This window comes from Copadichromis virginalis, linkage group LG7 (genome assembly GCF_057382275.1).
Source record: "Copadichromis virginalis isolate Kocher_CV1m ecotype Utaka linkage group LG7, C_Virginalis_male_GT1.1, whole genome shotgun sequence".
In the NCBI taxonomy this organism is placed as follows: Eukaryota; Metazoa; Chordata; class Actinopteri; order Cichliformes; family Cichlidae; genus Copadichromis; species Copadichromis virginalis.
Window position 1 is genome coordinate 69930038 of NC_140624.1, and position 15734 is coordinate 69945771.

The 15734-nt window shown below is 51.6% G+C and overlaps 1 protein-coding gene across 1 annotated transcript in view; it reads left to right on the forward strand.

Moving 5' to 3' along the window:
- Positions 1-15631, forward strand: part of dgkzb (diacylglycerol kinase, zeta b) — a 20907-nt gene extending 5276 nt beyond the window's left edge. Inside the window, exons 4-33 of the mRNA XM_085465022.1 lie at positions 1-67; positions 145-201; positions 277-345; positions 732-803; positions 938-1054; positions 1122-1196; positions 1335-1436; positions 1614-1696; positions 3161-3221; positions 3303-3416; positions 4206-4346; positions 4430-4508; positions 6326-6381; positions 6462-6524; positions 6847-6920; positions 7052-7163; positions 7295-7494; positions 7761-7861; positions 8135-8226; positions 8925-8994; positions 9068-9108; positions 9324-9514; positions 9760-9846; positions 10621-10689; positions 11767-11801; positions 11968-12011; positions 12116-12236; positions 12893-12929; positions 13017-13116; positions 14693-15631. The exon at positions 1-67 is cut by the window's left edge and continues 11 nt beyond it. Coding sequence (XP_085321148.1) covers positions 1-67; positions 145-201; positions 277-345; positions 732-803; positions 938-1054; positions 1122-1196; positions 1335-1436; positions 1614-1696; positions 3161-3221; positions 3303-3416; positions 4206-4346; positions 4430-4508; positions 6326-6381; positions 6462-6524; positions 6847-6920; positions 7052-7163; positions 7295-7494; positions 7761-7861; positions 8135-8226; positions 8925-8994; positions 9068-9108; positions 9324-9514; positions 9760-9846; positions 10621-10689; positions 11767-11801; positions 11968-12011; positions 12116-12236; positions 12893-12929; positions 13017-13116; positions 14693-14809 — 2647 coding nt within the window. The 3' untranslated portion in view covers positions 14810-15631. The remainder of the gene's footprint in view (positions 68-144; positions 202-276; positions 346-731; positions 804-937; positions 1055-1121; positions 1197-1334; positions 1437-1613; positions 1697-3160; positions 3222-3302; positions 3417-4205; positions 4347-4429; positions 4509-6325; positions 6382-6461; positions 6525-6846; positions 6921-7051; positions 7164-7294; positions 7495-7760; positions 7862-8134; positions 8227-8924; positions 8995-9067; positions 9109-9323; positions 9515-9759; positions 9847-10620; positions 10690-11766; positions 11802-11967; positions 12012-12115; positions 12237-12892; positions 12930-13016; positions 13117-14692) is intronic.
- Positions 15632-15734: the final 103 nt, after the last annotated feature.

Consider the following 15734-nt stretch of genomic DNA (forward strand, 5'->3'; position numbering starts at 1 on the left):
AGGGAGGAAGAAATGTGCCGGGTGTAAGATCTCGGTGCACACCGTGTGCTTGGAGCAGCTGGAGAAGGTAAAAGCCGAGGCGCCGCTTTGGATTTACGCCCCCGGGTGTTTCCTGTTTCCTCTCCTCACGTCTCCTGTGTTCAGATTAATTTCAGGTGCAAGCCGTCGTTCAGGGAACCCGGATGTCGAGCCGTGCGAGAGGTCAGTGAGAGCAGATTCTTTAAAGCCTGAATGCTGTGCAGAGACGAGTTCTGTTAACCAGCTGTTGTCTTTCAGTCCAACGTCGTCCGGCACCACTGGGTCCACCGGAGGCGCCAGGCGGGCAAGTGTCGACAGTGCGGGAAGGTGAGCGTCCGCTCGCCGTCGAACGGCTTTTATTGCTGTTTATGTTGAAAAACAAACAGAGCCGAGAAGATGATGACAAAACTGTTTATTTGAGCCTTCATTACGTTGGTGTTCCCCAAAACCGTCCAGCTGACCGGGTTGGAGTCTTTGCTGGGCCAATGCTGGCCCCCGGGCCTGATGTTTAATACCCCTGGTTTAAAAACAGCTTCTTATTTCAAACTGAGGTCAGAAGCTTTGGAGCTGACTCAAGTTTGAGGTAACAGAGGCAAAGAAACGAATAAATGATGGCTTATGAGAACGACGCAGCGTGAGCGATGAAGACGGCACACAGGAAGGAAACGCTGAAGACGAGATGCAGGTTAACCTGAGTCCTGTCTCACCCACAGGGCTTTCAGCAGAAGTTTGCCTTCCACAGCAAAGAGATCGTCGCCATCAGCTGCTCGTGGTGCAAACAGGCGGTGAGTGCTCGCTTTTGTTCGGGTTCAAAGTTCACTGAGAAAGGCCAACGAGCTAAACCGATCGTCCCGGCCCGACGCCGCGATCGTGCAGGTGCTGGATGACGCTCTCAGCTGACTTCCTGTTTGTGTTTCAGTATCACAACAAGGTGACCTGCTTCATGCTGCAGCAGATCGAGGAGTGCTGCTCTCTGGGCGCTCACGCCGCAGTCATCGTCCCGCCCACCTGGATCATCAGGGTCCGCAGGCCACAGGTACAAACACACACAAACACACGCGCGCGCACACACACACACGCTGATGTCTCTGTCCTGTCTGCAGTCGTCGCTGAAGTCCAGTAAGAAGAAGAAGAGGACGTCACTGAAGTCTAACAAGGCGAGCAAGAAGGGCGGAGAGGTGAGGAAGTGACGTCATCGTTGTTTTGATCCTGACAGCTGATTGGTTTAAGCTGTTAGAGGTCAGACTGAGAGCTCTGAGGGTCACGTCTGTTCACGGCGTTGGGGCTCATGCATTAACCTTTCTTTTGGTTCTCAGGTCCAAGATGGCCGCTGGAAGCCCTTCCTGGTGAAGCCCCTCCCCTCTCAGCTCATGAAGCCTCTGCTGGTGTTTGTGAACCCAAAGAGCGGTGGGAACCAGGTACGGTCATCCTCCAATCACTCACAGAAGTAGGAAAATGACCAGAATGCACTGCACGGCGAACCCGAAGCCCAAAAGGCAGACGCAGAGCGGCGCTGGGCGGTCATGTGACTCCTGTGTTTTGGATCGTTTCCTCCAGCTTCTCATCAAACACCTGTTTCTGTCTTCTCCTCTCAGGGAGCAAAGATCATCCAGTCCTTCATGTGGTACCTGAACCCGCGGCAGGTGTTCGACCTGACGAAGGGCGGGCCCAAAGAGGGGTGAGACTGCCCACTCGTATCCTGTGACCTCTGACCTCACCGCTTCAGTTAGACCGAGCAGATCGTGGGGCAATGAGGATGAACTTTGACATCGTAACGGTTTGGCATTGTAAACTCAGCTGCTGTGCTAACCTTTGACCTTTAGTGGTGGTGCATCATGTTCTGGGGAGACGCGACGACCTGAAAAAGGTCCAAAAGAGACACGCAGAGAGCACAGGTAGCTCAGTGGATAGGAGGGCGGAGCCTAAATCGAATGAAGCTTAACTGATGAAAACCTGTCATGTGATTCCAACACTTGGGTCTTCTGTCCTGTCGCCCTCCCCTCACGCCCAGCTGGTCGCAGCAGATGGCCCCTCCCTGAGCCTGCTGGAGGTTTCTTCCTGTTAAAAGGAGTTTTTCCTTCCCGCTGTCGCCGAGTGGGCCTGGACATGCACTGGCTTCAGCAGCGGAACACGTCTGGCACTGCGGGATTTGATTCCCTGCCGTTGTAGTGTGTTACTGATGGTGACCTTTGTTACTTTGGTCCCAGCTCTCTGCAGGTCATTCACCAGGTCCCCCCGTGTGGTTCTGGGATCTTTGCTCACCGTTCTCATGATCATTTTGACCCCACGGGATGAGATCTTGCGTGGAGCCCCAGATCGAGGGAGATTATCAGTGGTCTTGTATGTCTTCCATTTTCTGATGATTGCTCCCACAGTTGATTTTTTCACACCAAGCTGCTTGCCTATTGTAGATTCACTCTTCCCAGTCTGGTGCAGGTCTACAATACTTTTCCTGGTGTCCTTCGAAAGCTCTTTGGTCTTGGCCATGGCGGAGTTTGGAGTCTGACTGTTTGAGGCTGTGGACAGGTGTCTTTTATACAGATGATGAGATCAAACAGGTGCCATTCATACAGGTAACGAGTGGGGGACAGAAAAGCTTCTTACAGAAGACGTTACAGGTCTGTGAGAGCCAGAGATTTTCCTTGTTTGAGGTGACCAAATACTTATTTTCCACCCTGATTTACCAATAAATTCTTTACAAATCCTACCATGTGAATTCATGGATTTTTCTTTCACATTCTGTCTCTCACAGTTGAAGTGTACCTCTGGTGCAAATTACTGACCTCTGTCATCATTTTAGGTGGGGGAACTTGCACAATCGGTGGCTGACTAAATACTTTTTTGCCCCACTGTAAAATGGACTGAGGCTGTCAGATAGATAGATCCAGCGCAGCACCTGCGATACCTACAGCGCGCTCTAATCGTGTCACCACCGCTTCACCCTGCACTCCCTCAGTGGCCTTAGATTTGTTGGCCTCTCTCCATCCGTTCAGTTCATTCTAAACTGAAAAGAAACTCTAACAACGCTTCAGCGTACGATTTTGTTCTTTGTTCTCATATGTGCAGTCTGCCTCCACCTTCCTCCCTCAGCTTCCTCCTCTGTCCTGCACTCACATTTTAAAATCTGTCGTGTTTCCTGCAGGCTGGAGCTGTACGCCAAAGTGCCCAACCTGCGGATCCTGGCCTGCGGGGGGGACGGCACCGTGAGTCACAGACGCTTTATTCCTCACCAGTATTTAACCAACAGATGATGGTTTGTCATCAGCGTGTCTGTGTGTGTGCAGGTGGGGTGGATCCTGTCTGTTTTGGATCAGCTGAAGCTCCGCCCTCAGCCTCCTGTGGCCATCCTGCCACTGGGGACTGGCAACGACCTGGCAAGGACTCTGAACTGGGGAGGAGTAAGTTAGTTCCACCACCACTTCTGATCATTTCCAGTTTGTTCTCATTCTTGGGCTCCAGAACAGCTTTGCATGGTTCACAGTCAGAATAATCTTTCTTTTCATGACACCGGGCCTCAGTGTAGCTGCTCCGTCTGAAGCACGCCACTTTAGCCCCTCCAGGCCCCTGAAATACGTCCTGTCTCCATCCTGTCATCCTGTTGGTCAGCCTCGGTTGTTTTTAAATGTGCTTTATAAATAAACTTGACTTGACTTGACTTGACTGTCACCCCCAACCGGCACACGGCTGCCCTGATCCTGGTTCTGCTGGAGGTTTCTTCCTGTTAGAAGGAAAGGGAGTTTTTCTTTCCCACTGTGGCCAAAGTGCTTGCTCACAGTCTGATTATTGGGGTGTTCTCTGTGCTTTACCTTACAATATAAGGCGCCTGCGATTTGTTGCAACATAAATAAAATTGAATTGAATATCATTTAAAGATGAACGTATGAGTACAGGTGTTATGGAAATTAGCTGTGGGGACCAACAGTTTTTAACATGGGACTGACTCACTGCTGCCTCTGCTGGGCGTCAGAAGAACTGCAGGTTGTTTTGTGAAGGTTCATAAAAATTCAGCTTAATCATAAAAGTGGAGAAGCTTCACTGCAGTTTAACGCTGAAGCACGTTCACTCAGAGGACTCGTGTAAGAAAATCGTCACTGTGGATCATTGTGTGAACGCTGCTTCTTCTTCTGTGAAAATAGGAGCCAGCGTTGCTCCTTGTGTAACTCGTCCTCTTCCTCTTCTTCTCCCAGGGCTACACCGACGAACCGATAACGAAGATCCTCTCGCACGTGGAGGACGGCAACATCGTGCAGCTGGACCGATGGAACCTGAACGTGGAGGCAAACCCAGAGGCGCGGCCCGAGGACCAGGACGAACACCAGACAGACAAGGTGAGTTTAACGCCCACCTGCGAGAGCCGACGCCCACCCGAGGAGGATCTGACGGTCCGTTTCATTCTGCTGCTTCCTTTCAGCTCCCCATCGACGTCTTCAACAACTACTTCAGTCTGGGCTTCGACGCTCACGTCACGCTGGGCTTCCATGAATCCAGAGGTCAGTACGCTCACAGGCGCGTCCTGAAATCCACCATCATGTCTTTGATAGTTGAGCTGTCCCCTCCCCCTGACAGCGTGTCCACGGCTGGTTTAATAAAAGATGCACGATGACTGTGCCACAGTTTGCATCCGTACTTTAAAATGGTTCTAGCACCAAACCTGTTCCCACACGCTGAAGAACAAACAAAAACGGGGACAGGGCGCCCCCTTGTGGAGCATGACTCTCTAACAGGATTATTACTGATGTAAAGAGACTCCGGCATGACGCCGCTCCACGTTTGTGGGTTAACAAGTTATGAAGAGCGAGTGTGGCTGTGGCGTCCTCCGCTCCTCTGTGGGGCATTCAAATAACACAGATAATAAGTTAATGGAGCCCTGCGACAGACTGGCGACCTGTCCAGGGTGTACCCCGCCTCTCGCCCTATGACAGCTGGGATAGGCTCCAGCGCCCCCCGTGACCCTGAAAAGGATAAGCGGAAGCGAATGGATGGATGGATGGAATAAGTTAATGGCTAAAATGCCAAAGCAGTAAAGAAGCCGGTCCTGCTGGGTGTCTCTTCCTGCTAAAAGGACCTTCTTCTGCCCCACTGTCGCAAAGTGTGGAAGCAGGACGGGACAAGAACCCGGGCCGATGAGGTCGAAGGTTTTACCCTCTGTCAGGCTGGACATCTCAAAGGTCAGGGGTCAATAAAGTCAGAAATACAGAACTCATTCCCGTTTCTTCTGGGTCGGGATCGAATTGCTCGGATCGATGTTCAGCACACGAGCTGGCTCTGTACTCGAGTACTCTGCAGGCTCTTCTTCGTGGGCGGCTTTTACAGCGGGACGTTCATGTGTTGACTGAGGGCCCAAAGCAGAGACTGCCAGCTTTGATTCAAAGTCTGTGCAGACAGACGCGTTACCGCGAGGACGTCTTACGACTTTGTGTCTGAGACTGGGAATATAGAAACGAGATGACCACAAAGACAAATGAGGAAGTGAAAACTGCTTAACGACATCTCACCAACCAGCCGTCAAAGATCCCTCATACTGATCTTTGATTGGCTGATAGTCTTCCAAGCACCGGTCGCTCGCCGTCAGCCTGTGACCCAGCGTGTAGAATGAGTTTGACCTGAGAGTACGCAGCTCTGCGATGGGCCGTTTAATCACCTTTCGAACCGGCGGTGACACACAGGAAACTGCCACAGGTGTGGCAGGTCCACAGGTGTGGCAGGTCCACAGGTGTGGCATTCAGGGTGGCAGCTCGAATCCTCCTCTGATCAGAGTGACTCAGCTGGGAGTAAAATCCCACTCCTCCAACAGACGGGAATGTTGGATTTAAAACCTCCTGTAACCTTTGACCTCTCGTGTTGTTTATCAGCTTTGTAGCAGAGCTGAGTTACAGCGCTGTCTTTACCATTGCTGTACTTTCACTGGTTAGAAATGTAACTTCCTGTTTCTTCACAGGAAGTCAGCAGCCTGTCAGGGGGCTCTGTACTCTGGGTGACGCTCACTCCCCCTACAGGCTAGAGAACAGCGGTGCACGGAGCCAGTTTCACACCTGTGAGCTGGTACCTGTGTCTCTACACAATAAAAGGCTTTCACTAGTTTCCAGGCCTACTCAGAACATCTGGACTCATCAGCAGTATTTTTCCTGCACCTTTAATCTTCTTCCAGGACCATAAAACATCCGCTAACAGCTGTTTATGTCTCATGTGATCATTAAAAATCTGACCAGAATCAAATCCTGTGAAATGAGTCCAGCTGTGTGGTTTGGGGGGGGGGGGGGGTCGGTGCTGTGGGGTCTGTTTCAAACTGTTGCTTTGATCTTTTCAGAGGCGAACCCCGAGAAGTTTAACAGCCGCTTCAGGAATAAGATGTTCTACGCAGGGGTGAGTGTGTCCTCGTGCGGCTGCTGTGCTGGTCGTTCACACGTAAACATGTTTCTAATGTGCGTGCGTGTGTGTTTCAGACAGCCTTCTCAGACTTTCTGAGCGGGAGCTCCAAAGACCTCGCCAAGCACATCAGAGTGGTGGTGAGTCGGGCTGAAAAGCTTAAACACACGTGTGACTGAGCGTCGTTACAGGTGAGCGAGCTCGTTACGGCCGATGACAACCAGTCAGTGCCTGTGATGCACCGCAGCATGAATGCATGGACTGTGGATAAAGATGGCTGTAGCCGCACTAACACCACCCGCTGGGATGTGGCGTTTGAATCTTGAGTTTCTGGGTTTTTTGGAGCGACACGTGATGACATTTGAACGAGAGAGTTTCTCAAGCCTCTGCAGCTCACGGCTGTGGCAGGAAGCACGTGGAGCAGCGCGCTCCTTTATAAATCCTCGTTTCCTTCCTCCTCAGTGTGACGGGACGGACCTCACAGCCAAAGTCCAGGACCTGAAGCTGCAGTGTCTGCTCTTCCTCAACATCCCCAGGTACGTCTTCAGCCTGGTAACAAACATCTTCCACATGCACACCGTCTCCCTCGGTGGAACCCAGCCAGTAGATAAACTGGAAATGCTGTGTTAAAGTACGAGTGCGCGCTTGGTTTGTCTACCTGCTGCAGGTACTGTGCTGGCACCACGCCGTGGGGCAACCCCAGCGAACATCAGGACTTTGAGCCTCAGCGGCATGACGACGGCTGCATCGAGGTCATCGGCTTCACCATGACGTCTCTGGTGAGCGTGCAGCCGCAGACGGCGTAACCTACAAACACCACATCAGACCACACCGCGCCCCGTCACAGACATACGTTTACTGATGTAAACGCTCGTTTGGTCCAGTTAAATCTTTGCTCGTTTGTCTGCAGGCCACCCTCCAGGTGGGCGGTCATGGCGAACGCCTCCACCAGTGTAAGGAAGTGACCCTCACCACCTTTAAGTCCATCCCCATGCAGGTGGACGGCGAGCCCTGCAAGCTGGCACCGTCCGTCATTCACATCAGTCTGCGCAACCAGGCCAACATGGTGCAGAAGGCCAAGAGGAGGATCTCCATGCCCCATCTCAATGAGTACGTCTGGTGTGCGCACTGACCGACCTTTCATTGGTCGCTCAGTAGATTCCTTTGCTCTCATTGGCAGTCGCAGTAACAGGAAGTACTGAGCAGACTGTCATAGCTGCTATTAGCGATGGAGTCCACAGGGCTCGCTTCAGCCCACTTCTATTTACGCTGTAGATAAATACCATCACGCGTATGCAGATGATGCAAGCGGCTTAAATGAATCAGATGATCTCAGTTCGTGTTCGGTGACTGAATGATGGCGTGCTTGTGTGCAGTCAGCAGCCCGTTCCAGAGAAGCTCCAGATCAGGGTGAACCGGATCAGCATGGCGGCGTACGAGGCCCTGCATTATGACAAAGATCAGCTGAAGGAGGCGTGTAAGTGTGAAGGACTGGTTATCTGCAAAGTAGCAGCAGTGCTTCCAGTCAAATGCATGTTTAACTGTGTTTACTGTGTTTGGGGCACGTTGGTTTCATCGGACTGGGAACCTGCTGGTTCAGTCCTCAAACCAGTTACTGTTGATGGTCTTTAAAGTGCCTCAGTGAAAGAGACAGACTGTTTCCACTATCACGAGTCACTTGTTGTTATTTCAAAGCAGAAACCAAGCACATGCTGCACGTTTCTCACTTTGACCTTTATGTTTCCTGGAGCTTTGCCGCTGGGAGTCATCACCGTCCCCGGAGACAGCGATCTGGAGACCTGCCGCCTGCACATCGACCGTCTGCAGGACAACCTGGAGCAGGTACAGCGTTGTGGGCAGGAGGAGTAATCATTAATCTACTGATTCATATTTAAAAGACTGCAGAATGACACAGATACCTGGCAGCTTTTATATGAGAATATAAGAGCTGACGTGAGCCGACCGACTTAATTGTGACGTGTTGGCAATTTAAAAATGAGACGACCTTTAGCGCTCAGACTGCGATCGTTGGGACAGGTTACCTGTCACCTGTGAAATCACCTCACCATCCACAGGCTGGGGGGTTTAGTCGACCTCTACGTGCAACTGTTTGCCAAAAGCAAAAAAACTGCAGATCCTTCCTCCATCGTACTTCCTGCGGTGCGAGCGACCCGTCGGGCTGCTCTGAGAGGGTGAAACTTGTCACGGCGTGACACATCAGACACTGATAGCGAGGAGCATCAGGGCGCGGTGTAAGGGGAAGTGGCTGACTGTGTTGTTTGTAATAAACCTCAGCTGTGACCCAACACCAACCGAGAAAAGCTGCACAGACGAACAGCAGCTCGCCGTCCTGCAGCACGAGTGTGCCATCGGTCAGGAGAGGCGGGGCTCTCGGTACGAAGAGTCTGATGGAGGCTCTCACTGTTATTTGATTACATTTGGACAGTTTCCCTCTGCTCCTCCCGTGAAATGTAAAAGTGAGTCTGTGGTGTCGGCTCTGTGCGGCGGTGCCTTTCACGCTTCTCTTTCTGCTCCTCCAGGACGGCGAGGCGATGAAAGGCGAGAGTCTGTCCTCACACAAGCTCTCCATGAAGTGGTGCTTCCTCGACTGTAAGTCCAAGCCGACCTCCTCCGTTCGCACACAGACCCCGACCTGCCCAAACGCGCTCTCTTTGTCTTTCAGGCACGACGGCGGATCGTTTCTACAGGATCGACCGGGCTCAGGTAGGAACGCAGCAGAGAAGCACCTTTACTGTGGCGAGGTGGAGTCGCACATCCATGCTTTTCTATGTCTGAGTGCGTCCACGGATGATGGATGCAGACGGGAATCGCCTTCAGATTAGCAGACTGCACCTGCTGATTGGTGCAGCTTTCTTTCTTCTGGCAGTGATGATGGATGAGCTGCAGCCAGGTGTGTCCTGATGTGTCATTTGTTTCAGGAGCACCTGAACTACGTGACGGAGATCTCTCAGGAGGAGCTCTACATCCTGGACCCGGAGCTGGTCTCCAAGGAGACGGTGGGCACCTCCCCCAGCATGCCCGACCTGGTGGACTCGGAGGAGCACCAAGACCAGCAGTTCGCCTTCCCCTGCTCGCCGCCCTCCCCCACCTCCCCTACCTCGTCACACAGGTGAGAGAAGATGTGATCTACGGGGACCGAACAGTTTGTGTGTTTACCTTAACTCGCTGCTGCCTCTGCTGGATGTCAGAGGAACTGCAGGTTTTCGCCCTGAAATAAGCTCCTGGTGTTTGAAGTGCCGTTTCCATGGAGCTGCTCGTCCCTCTGCTCCCCGCTGGGACGCCGCCGCCACTCGAATCACGATCAGAAATCAATCATGGGGGGCAGGAATAAAAACAGCGCTGTGTTTGTTTCAGATCCCGAGATCAGAGGAAGAGGATCTCCAGCGACAGCTCCGTGGTCGATGCTTTGACTCAGAGCGCCTCTAAGACCGCCCTCTGCAGGTAGCAACACGCACTCGCACACCTGCTGCTGGAGGAAGTGTTCAGATCCTGTAGAGTCAGCTGATACTCGGGTCCGCTCAGTGAAATCTGTTTGATATCTGTAAACACAAATAACAGGAATGAGCAGTTTAAATGTGAATACTTCGTTCCATGAGAGCGCCCCCTGCTGGCTCGACCACTGCGCTGTCTGCTTTTTTTCACGGCACAGTGGTCCCACGCCTGCATTAATAACAGACTGTATATAAACGATGGACGCCGCCTGCAGTCTAAGTGACGTCCAGGAGGGGGCGACTCCTCTGGTCTGTGAGATAACGATCGCTGATCTTTGACTCAGTGATTTTGGTCCCGTCAGAGCCGAATAGGAGCAGGGGAGGGTTCAGGGCGGGGCTTGAGCCTGCAGTGTCCCTCGGACCTACGTCCATCTTTTATTAAGAGTCTACTAACATTAATACATCAAATTTGTACGTTTTAAATTGGCACTTTGAACATTTTATCCCCATGAAGGCTTTGATGCTGCAGTTTGTGGTAGACTCATGTGCCCACATCGTTCTCGTCAGACTGGCTGAAAGAAGCTTCGTGTTTCCTTCACTCCTTCGTTGAGGTTGATGCTTTGTTAAGTCGTACAAAGTTCCTGTATTAAACCCAACACCAGTCCAGATGTGCCATGTGACCGGCGTGTGAATGCGCCCTCGTGTCCACATGCCGGTGCTGTTTGTTTTCCATGTGCTGCCGCTGACTCACCTGTCACCTGTCCATGTTGTCTGTGATCTAAAGGCGAGGAGCAAAGATTATCAATGTGCATCGCTCCAACACAGCCGCGGCTGATTTCAGACCCGTCATTAGGTACGACTCCACCTGCTTCCTGTCTGCTGTTTCTCTGAAGCTCCTCATCATCCACACACACACACACACACACACACACAGACACACACACACACACACACACACACACACAGACACACATACACACACACACACACAGACACACACACACACATACACACACACATACACACACACACACACACACACACAGACACACAGACACACACACACACACAGACACACACACACACACAGACACACATACACACACACACACACACAGACACACACACACACACACACACACAGACACACACACATACACACACACACACACACACAGACACACACACACACACACACACATACACACACACATACACACACACACACAGACACACACACACAGACACACACACACACACACACACACACAGACACACACACAGACACACACACAGACACACACACACACACACACACACACCTGCCAACATTTCAGCTTCACAGCTTTTTTTGTGCCTGGTTTGTGATGTCATGGTGATGTCAGGTTGTTAGCCAATAAGAACAGCCCAGCCTCCTCCTCTTTAACGCTAATGAGAGCCATAATTTACATAATGAGTGACATCAGCGCCCCCTCCTGGACATTCATCATAATATCAGAAGCCATGTCCATCTTTATTATACAGTCTGTGGCCTGAGGTGCTTTGGCGTCTGTTTGTGCAGCTCTCTGATTGGCTGTGGCTCTGCAGAATAAAAACACGCAGCTTAACTGCAAGACACCGCAGGTGCTCAGAACGCTCGCTGTAATGCAAGACCATAACGAGAGCGTCCCTGCTGCACAGACTCAGACCTGGCTGACACACAGTGACAGATTAGCTGTGCGTGTGCAGCGGTTTGATCCCAGGAGGACACGCACAGACGTGCAGGCGTGACACCCCTCATGATGTCTCGGTGCGAGAAGAAACTGTTCACGAGGCGGGCGGCTTTCAAAGCCCCCGATTGTCCCGATCACCCTGCACCTCAGATTTAAGCTCCTCCCTCTGTCACATGACAATCTGATGACCTCCTATCTGTGTCTTCTCTCACCGACAGACCTCCTGCTGCTACCTCACACGACCCTGAAAAAGGTAAAAACCCTCCTCCTCCTCAGTTCTGCTGTTGAACACTGTGAGTCTTCAGCGTCAGTTCCAGCATTTGTCCAGCAGAGGGAGCTGACAGGCTGTGTTCTGGACTCTGCTGCGTGAATTTAAAGTGAAAACAAGTGTAACCTTGTGTCTGTTTCCTGCTCTTCAGATGCAGAGCTGATCAGCTGCATCAAGAAGGAAAACCTGGACCGGGTGAGTGTGGACGTATTGATCGTTACGAATATTGATTTCTGATTGAGGAAAGCGGTTTACTGAGCATGTGCACTTTGGAACAAATCGCTGTATTTGTTGTGCAGCTCCGAGAGCTCCACCAACAGGGGGCGGACCTCCTGCTGCAAGACGGAGACGGCTGCACGCTGCTGCATCACGCCGTGGAGGCCGGCTGCAAAGACATCGTCAAGTACCTCGTCGACAGCGGTGAGCGAATCGTTTGTATATAAAGGCTAAACGTTAAGAAACCTGATTCTGATGACTGAGTGTGCAAAGACGGCTGAGGCTGCTGTGGTATTTCCACTCTGCGACCGAGCCGCCAGCCTCACGCCACGCTGCTCCTCCTTTATTACACTCGGCTCGTCCTCGGGACGAGTTCTTCGACTCCTCAGATAACGGTCAGGAGAGAGCTGCCATACCTGATCCGTGATCTAGAGAAACGCTCGCGTTTTAGGGCGTTTCTGGAGGTTCTCATCAGAAACTAGAAGCAAAGTACGAACTAGAAAGTTTCAGTCACTGAAGTAAGAATCTAAACTTGTGTAGTTGGACCTTGTCATCTCCGAGCTCGTCACCCTGAGACGCCTCACTCTCACGTCCTGCCCGTTGCTGTAGCTCTCGTATGTGAGCCCTGAGCTGCTCCTCTTCGTCCCCAGCAGCAGGTGATCGTGCACACAGGTGTAGCTTCTTTGTGGGGTCAAATCAGGTCGTACGAACGTGGAAACAGGGAACGAGGAGTCGATCCACTTCGACTGTCCAGTCACAAACTCGAGCTGCTCCTCGTAGCATCACGTGCTGTTGCCGCCACATTAAAGCGCTCTGATGTTCGTCTGTGATGATGACTCTGTTTGTCTCGCTGCTTTCAGTGCCCACGTCCCACCTGGATGTCACCGAGAAAGAGACGTGAGTCAGCTTCTCCTCCATTCGATTCCTCTCCTGCTGGACGAGGCTCGGCGCCTTCATGTGCGTTTTCGTTCTTGTTTCTTTCAGAGGGGAGACGGCGCTCCATAAAGCCGCCACTTCCTGTCAGAGGAGCATCTGTAAATACCTGGTGGAGGCCGGAGCGTCGCTCATGAAGACAGACCTACAGGTAAAGCAGGAGATACTTCGTGTCCATGCTTCCATAGAGATTGAAAATGTGACGTCATTAAGGGGTAAAACCGCAAAGGATTCTGGGAACTCGTGGCAAGAGGTACTAGCCCACGCAGGCTTTCAATTGAAATCAGTCACACAGCGATAAAAAGAAACACAAAATGGCAGGAAGCTGTTGCATTATTAACTGCAATAGCCGGTTTTATTTTGAAAAATGTGTGATCTGGTTTCCTGCCCTCCTCGCCTGCTCTAGTTAATAGCAGGTCGAGCGTGTTAGGAGTGTGGCGTTCCTTTCCTGCGCTGGAAGCATGAAGACACTTAAAGTCCCACTCCAGGTGTTTCACCCACTCAGACCCCACAGCAGCATCCGTTATAAACCCTGCTGGAGGGCGGCGAGGAGCGAGTGGAACTCTGACAATCTGGACAATCGAAGCTTTTGAAGACGCTCCGTTGCCAGAGTGTAACGGGAAAAACAACAAAGCTTTTAAAATGTACTTTGCATCCGTACAAAAGCAGAACGTTATCTGGTGACGCAGGTACAGCAACAGCGCGGCTCGGGGTGAAGCTGCATTATGTTTGCAGCGGCGCCCTGAGCTTAGAGATGACAGCCGGGCCTTCGCCATCCGTGCACGGTGTGTGTGTGTGTGTGTGTTTAGAGTTCAGGTTTCTGCTTGTGAATGAGGCCCAGTGTCTGAAGCTGAACATCAGCTGTGCCAGAGCGGAGCAGGAGCTTAATAAGAGACGAATCAACATGAAGCAGCGCATGCGTCTGCAAATCACGATGTGGCGTCCCAGCTGCTGCTCTGCGCTGGTTGGTTCCTCCGTGCGCTCCGTTTTGTGCTCGTGGACACAAAGAATGTGAGTTGGTGTGATCGGTCGAGCTTCCCGCTGCACGAAGCCGTTTGCGTGTCGTTCTCAGGCGCAGTGACGGCCACCGGCCGGAGCACAGCCACCGCGCTCTAAATGGATCTCCAGCAGTATTTGACCCACTTCTATAAAGTGATTAATGTTGTGTGTCACTGAGAAACGAATCGCCGCGGGATCCCCCGGCCTCGCTCCGGCGCATACAAAAGGCCACGGCTCACCGTCGCCATGGTGAAGCCAGTGGTAACAGGAAGCAGCCCATAATCTGAGTTTCTCTTTGGCTTCTCCTCTCCAGAGGAGGAAAAGAGTTCATGTGTTATTTAGTGTCTAGATGCACCGAGCAGCTCGGAGCCTTCGCTCCTTCTGCTCTGCAGTTCGTCTGACGTCCAGCAGAGGCAGCGTGTTTGCAGCCCGATACACAAACTGTTCTCCAGAGATCATTTCCTCCTGCATTACGCCCGTTTTCATCACTCACCTGGATTAGAGGCGTGGCCTCTTTGACTGACAGGTGGACGGTGACCCAGGCGGCTGTAGTCTGCTCGGCTGAATCGCATCATGTGACCACTGATGTCCGCTGTGAGGTCACACTGAGAGTTTGATGAGTGAAATTTGAGGGTTTTATTTGCAGCTTATTGAAAGGTGACCGTGGAGGTAACGGAGCTGACGGTGGAGCCCGTCGGCTTTCTTAAAGCTCTGCTCGTCTCTTTCAGGGGGAGACTCCCAGGCAGCGCGCCGCCAACGCCAACGACCCGGAGCTGGCTGATTATCTGAAGAGCTGCCAGCATTACCAGATGATCCAGCGAGAGGACCAGGAGACGACCGTGTGACCTCCCGAACACCTCGCTCCTCCCGCCCTCCTTCGTATTTATCTGCGTCCTCTGCAGAGAGGCGCCGGGTCTCGGCGTAGACGGCAGCGTCGTGCTTCTTGTCTGCTGTGCGGGGGCAGGGCGAGTTATTGTTGTGTTTTTGTCCAAACGCCTGAAAATCCTCCAAAGTACCCAACGTAACAGCGTAAACGCGCCTGGACACTAAAACAAAGTCAAACTAGTTTCCTCTTCAGGCCACAAAGACTCTCAGATCTGGCTCAAACTGCATTTTGAATACGTCTTTATCGACTGAACATTAGCGCTCTGACCTCCGCGTGAAGACGTGCGACGGCGAACAGTGGCGGCTTTCATCCATCTGCAGCTGAACGCTTTCGCCGCATCACAGAAAAGCTGCAAGCGTGTCTTCTTTAAGCTTCTAGTGACCTTTTGGATGTATTTGTTTACTGGACAGAAATAAGTGTTTGGATATTTAACTTAGGCTCACTCAGCTTATTTATGAAGTCTTTGTAGAGATGTAACGGATTTTGTTTGTGATCAAACTGAACTTTAGAGATTTTAGTCACATACGAGCGTATTTCTTGTAACTTGTCACCTGACTGTAAAGCGCGATGCTTCCTGTGATGTGTGTAAATAGCTGAGACGCCCGGTAGACTGGTCAGTGTTGGAAACGTTAAGCTGAAGCTCTGCCAAAGCAGTCACGCCGTAGGATTAATAATCACCTTTAGATAGCAGGCAGGGTGACATGATGCTGTATGATATTCAACTAATAACTGTTTGGTTTGATCATTTCTGAGTGACCTGCAATAAAGCATGTCAGCAACACTCTCCACGCCCATTTATTCCCATAAATAATCATTGGTTTGTTCATGTTTATGTTACTTCGTCCCTAAGAGGACCAGAAGTCTCGAGTAACAACAACAAAAAC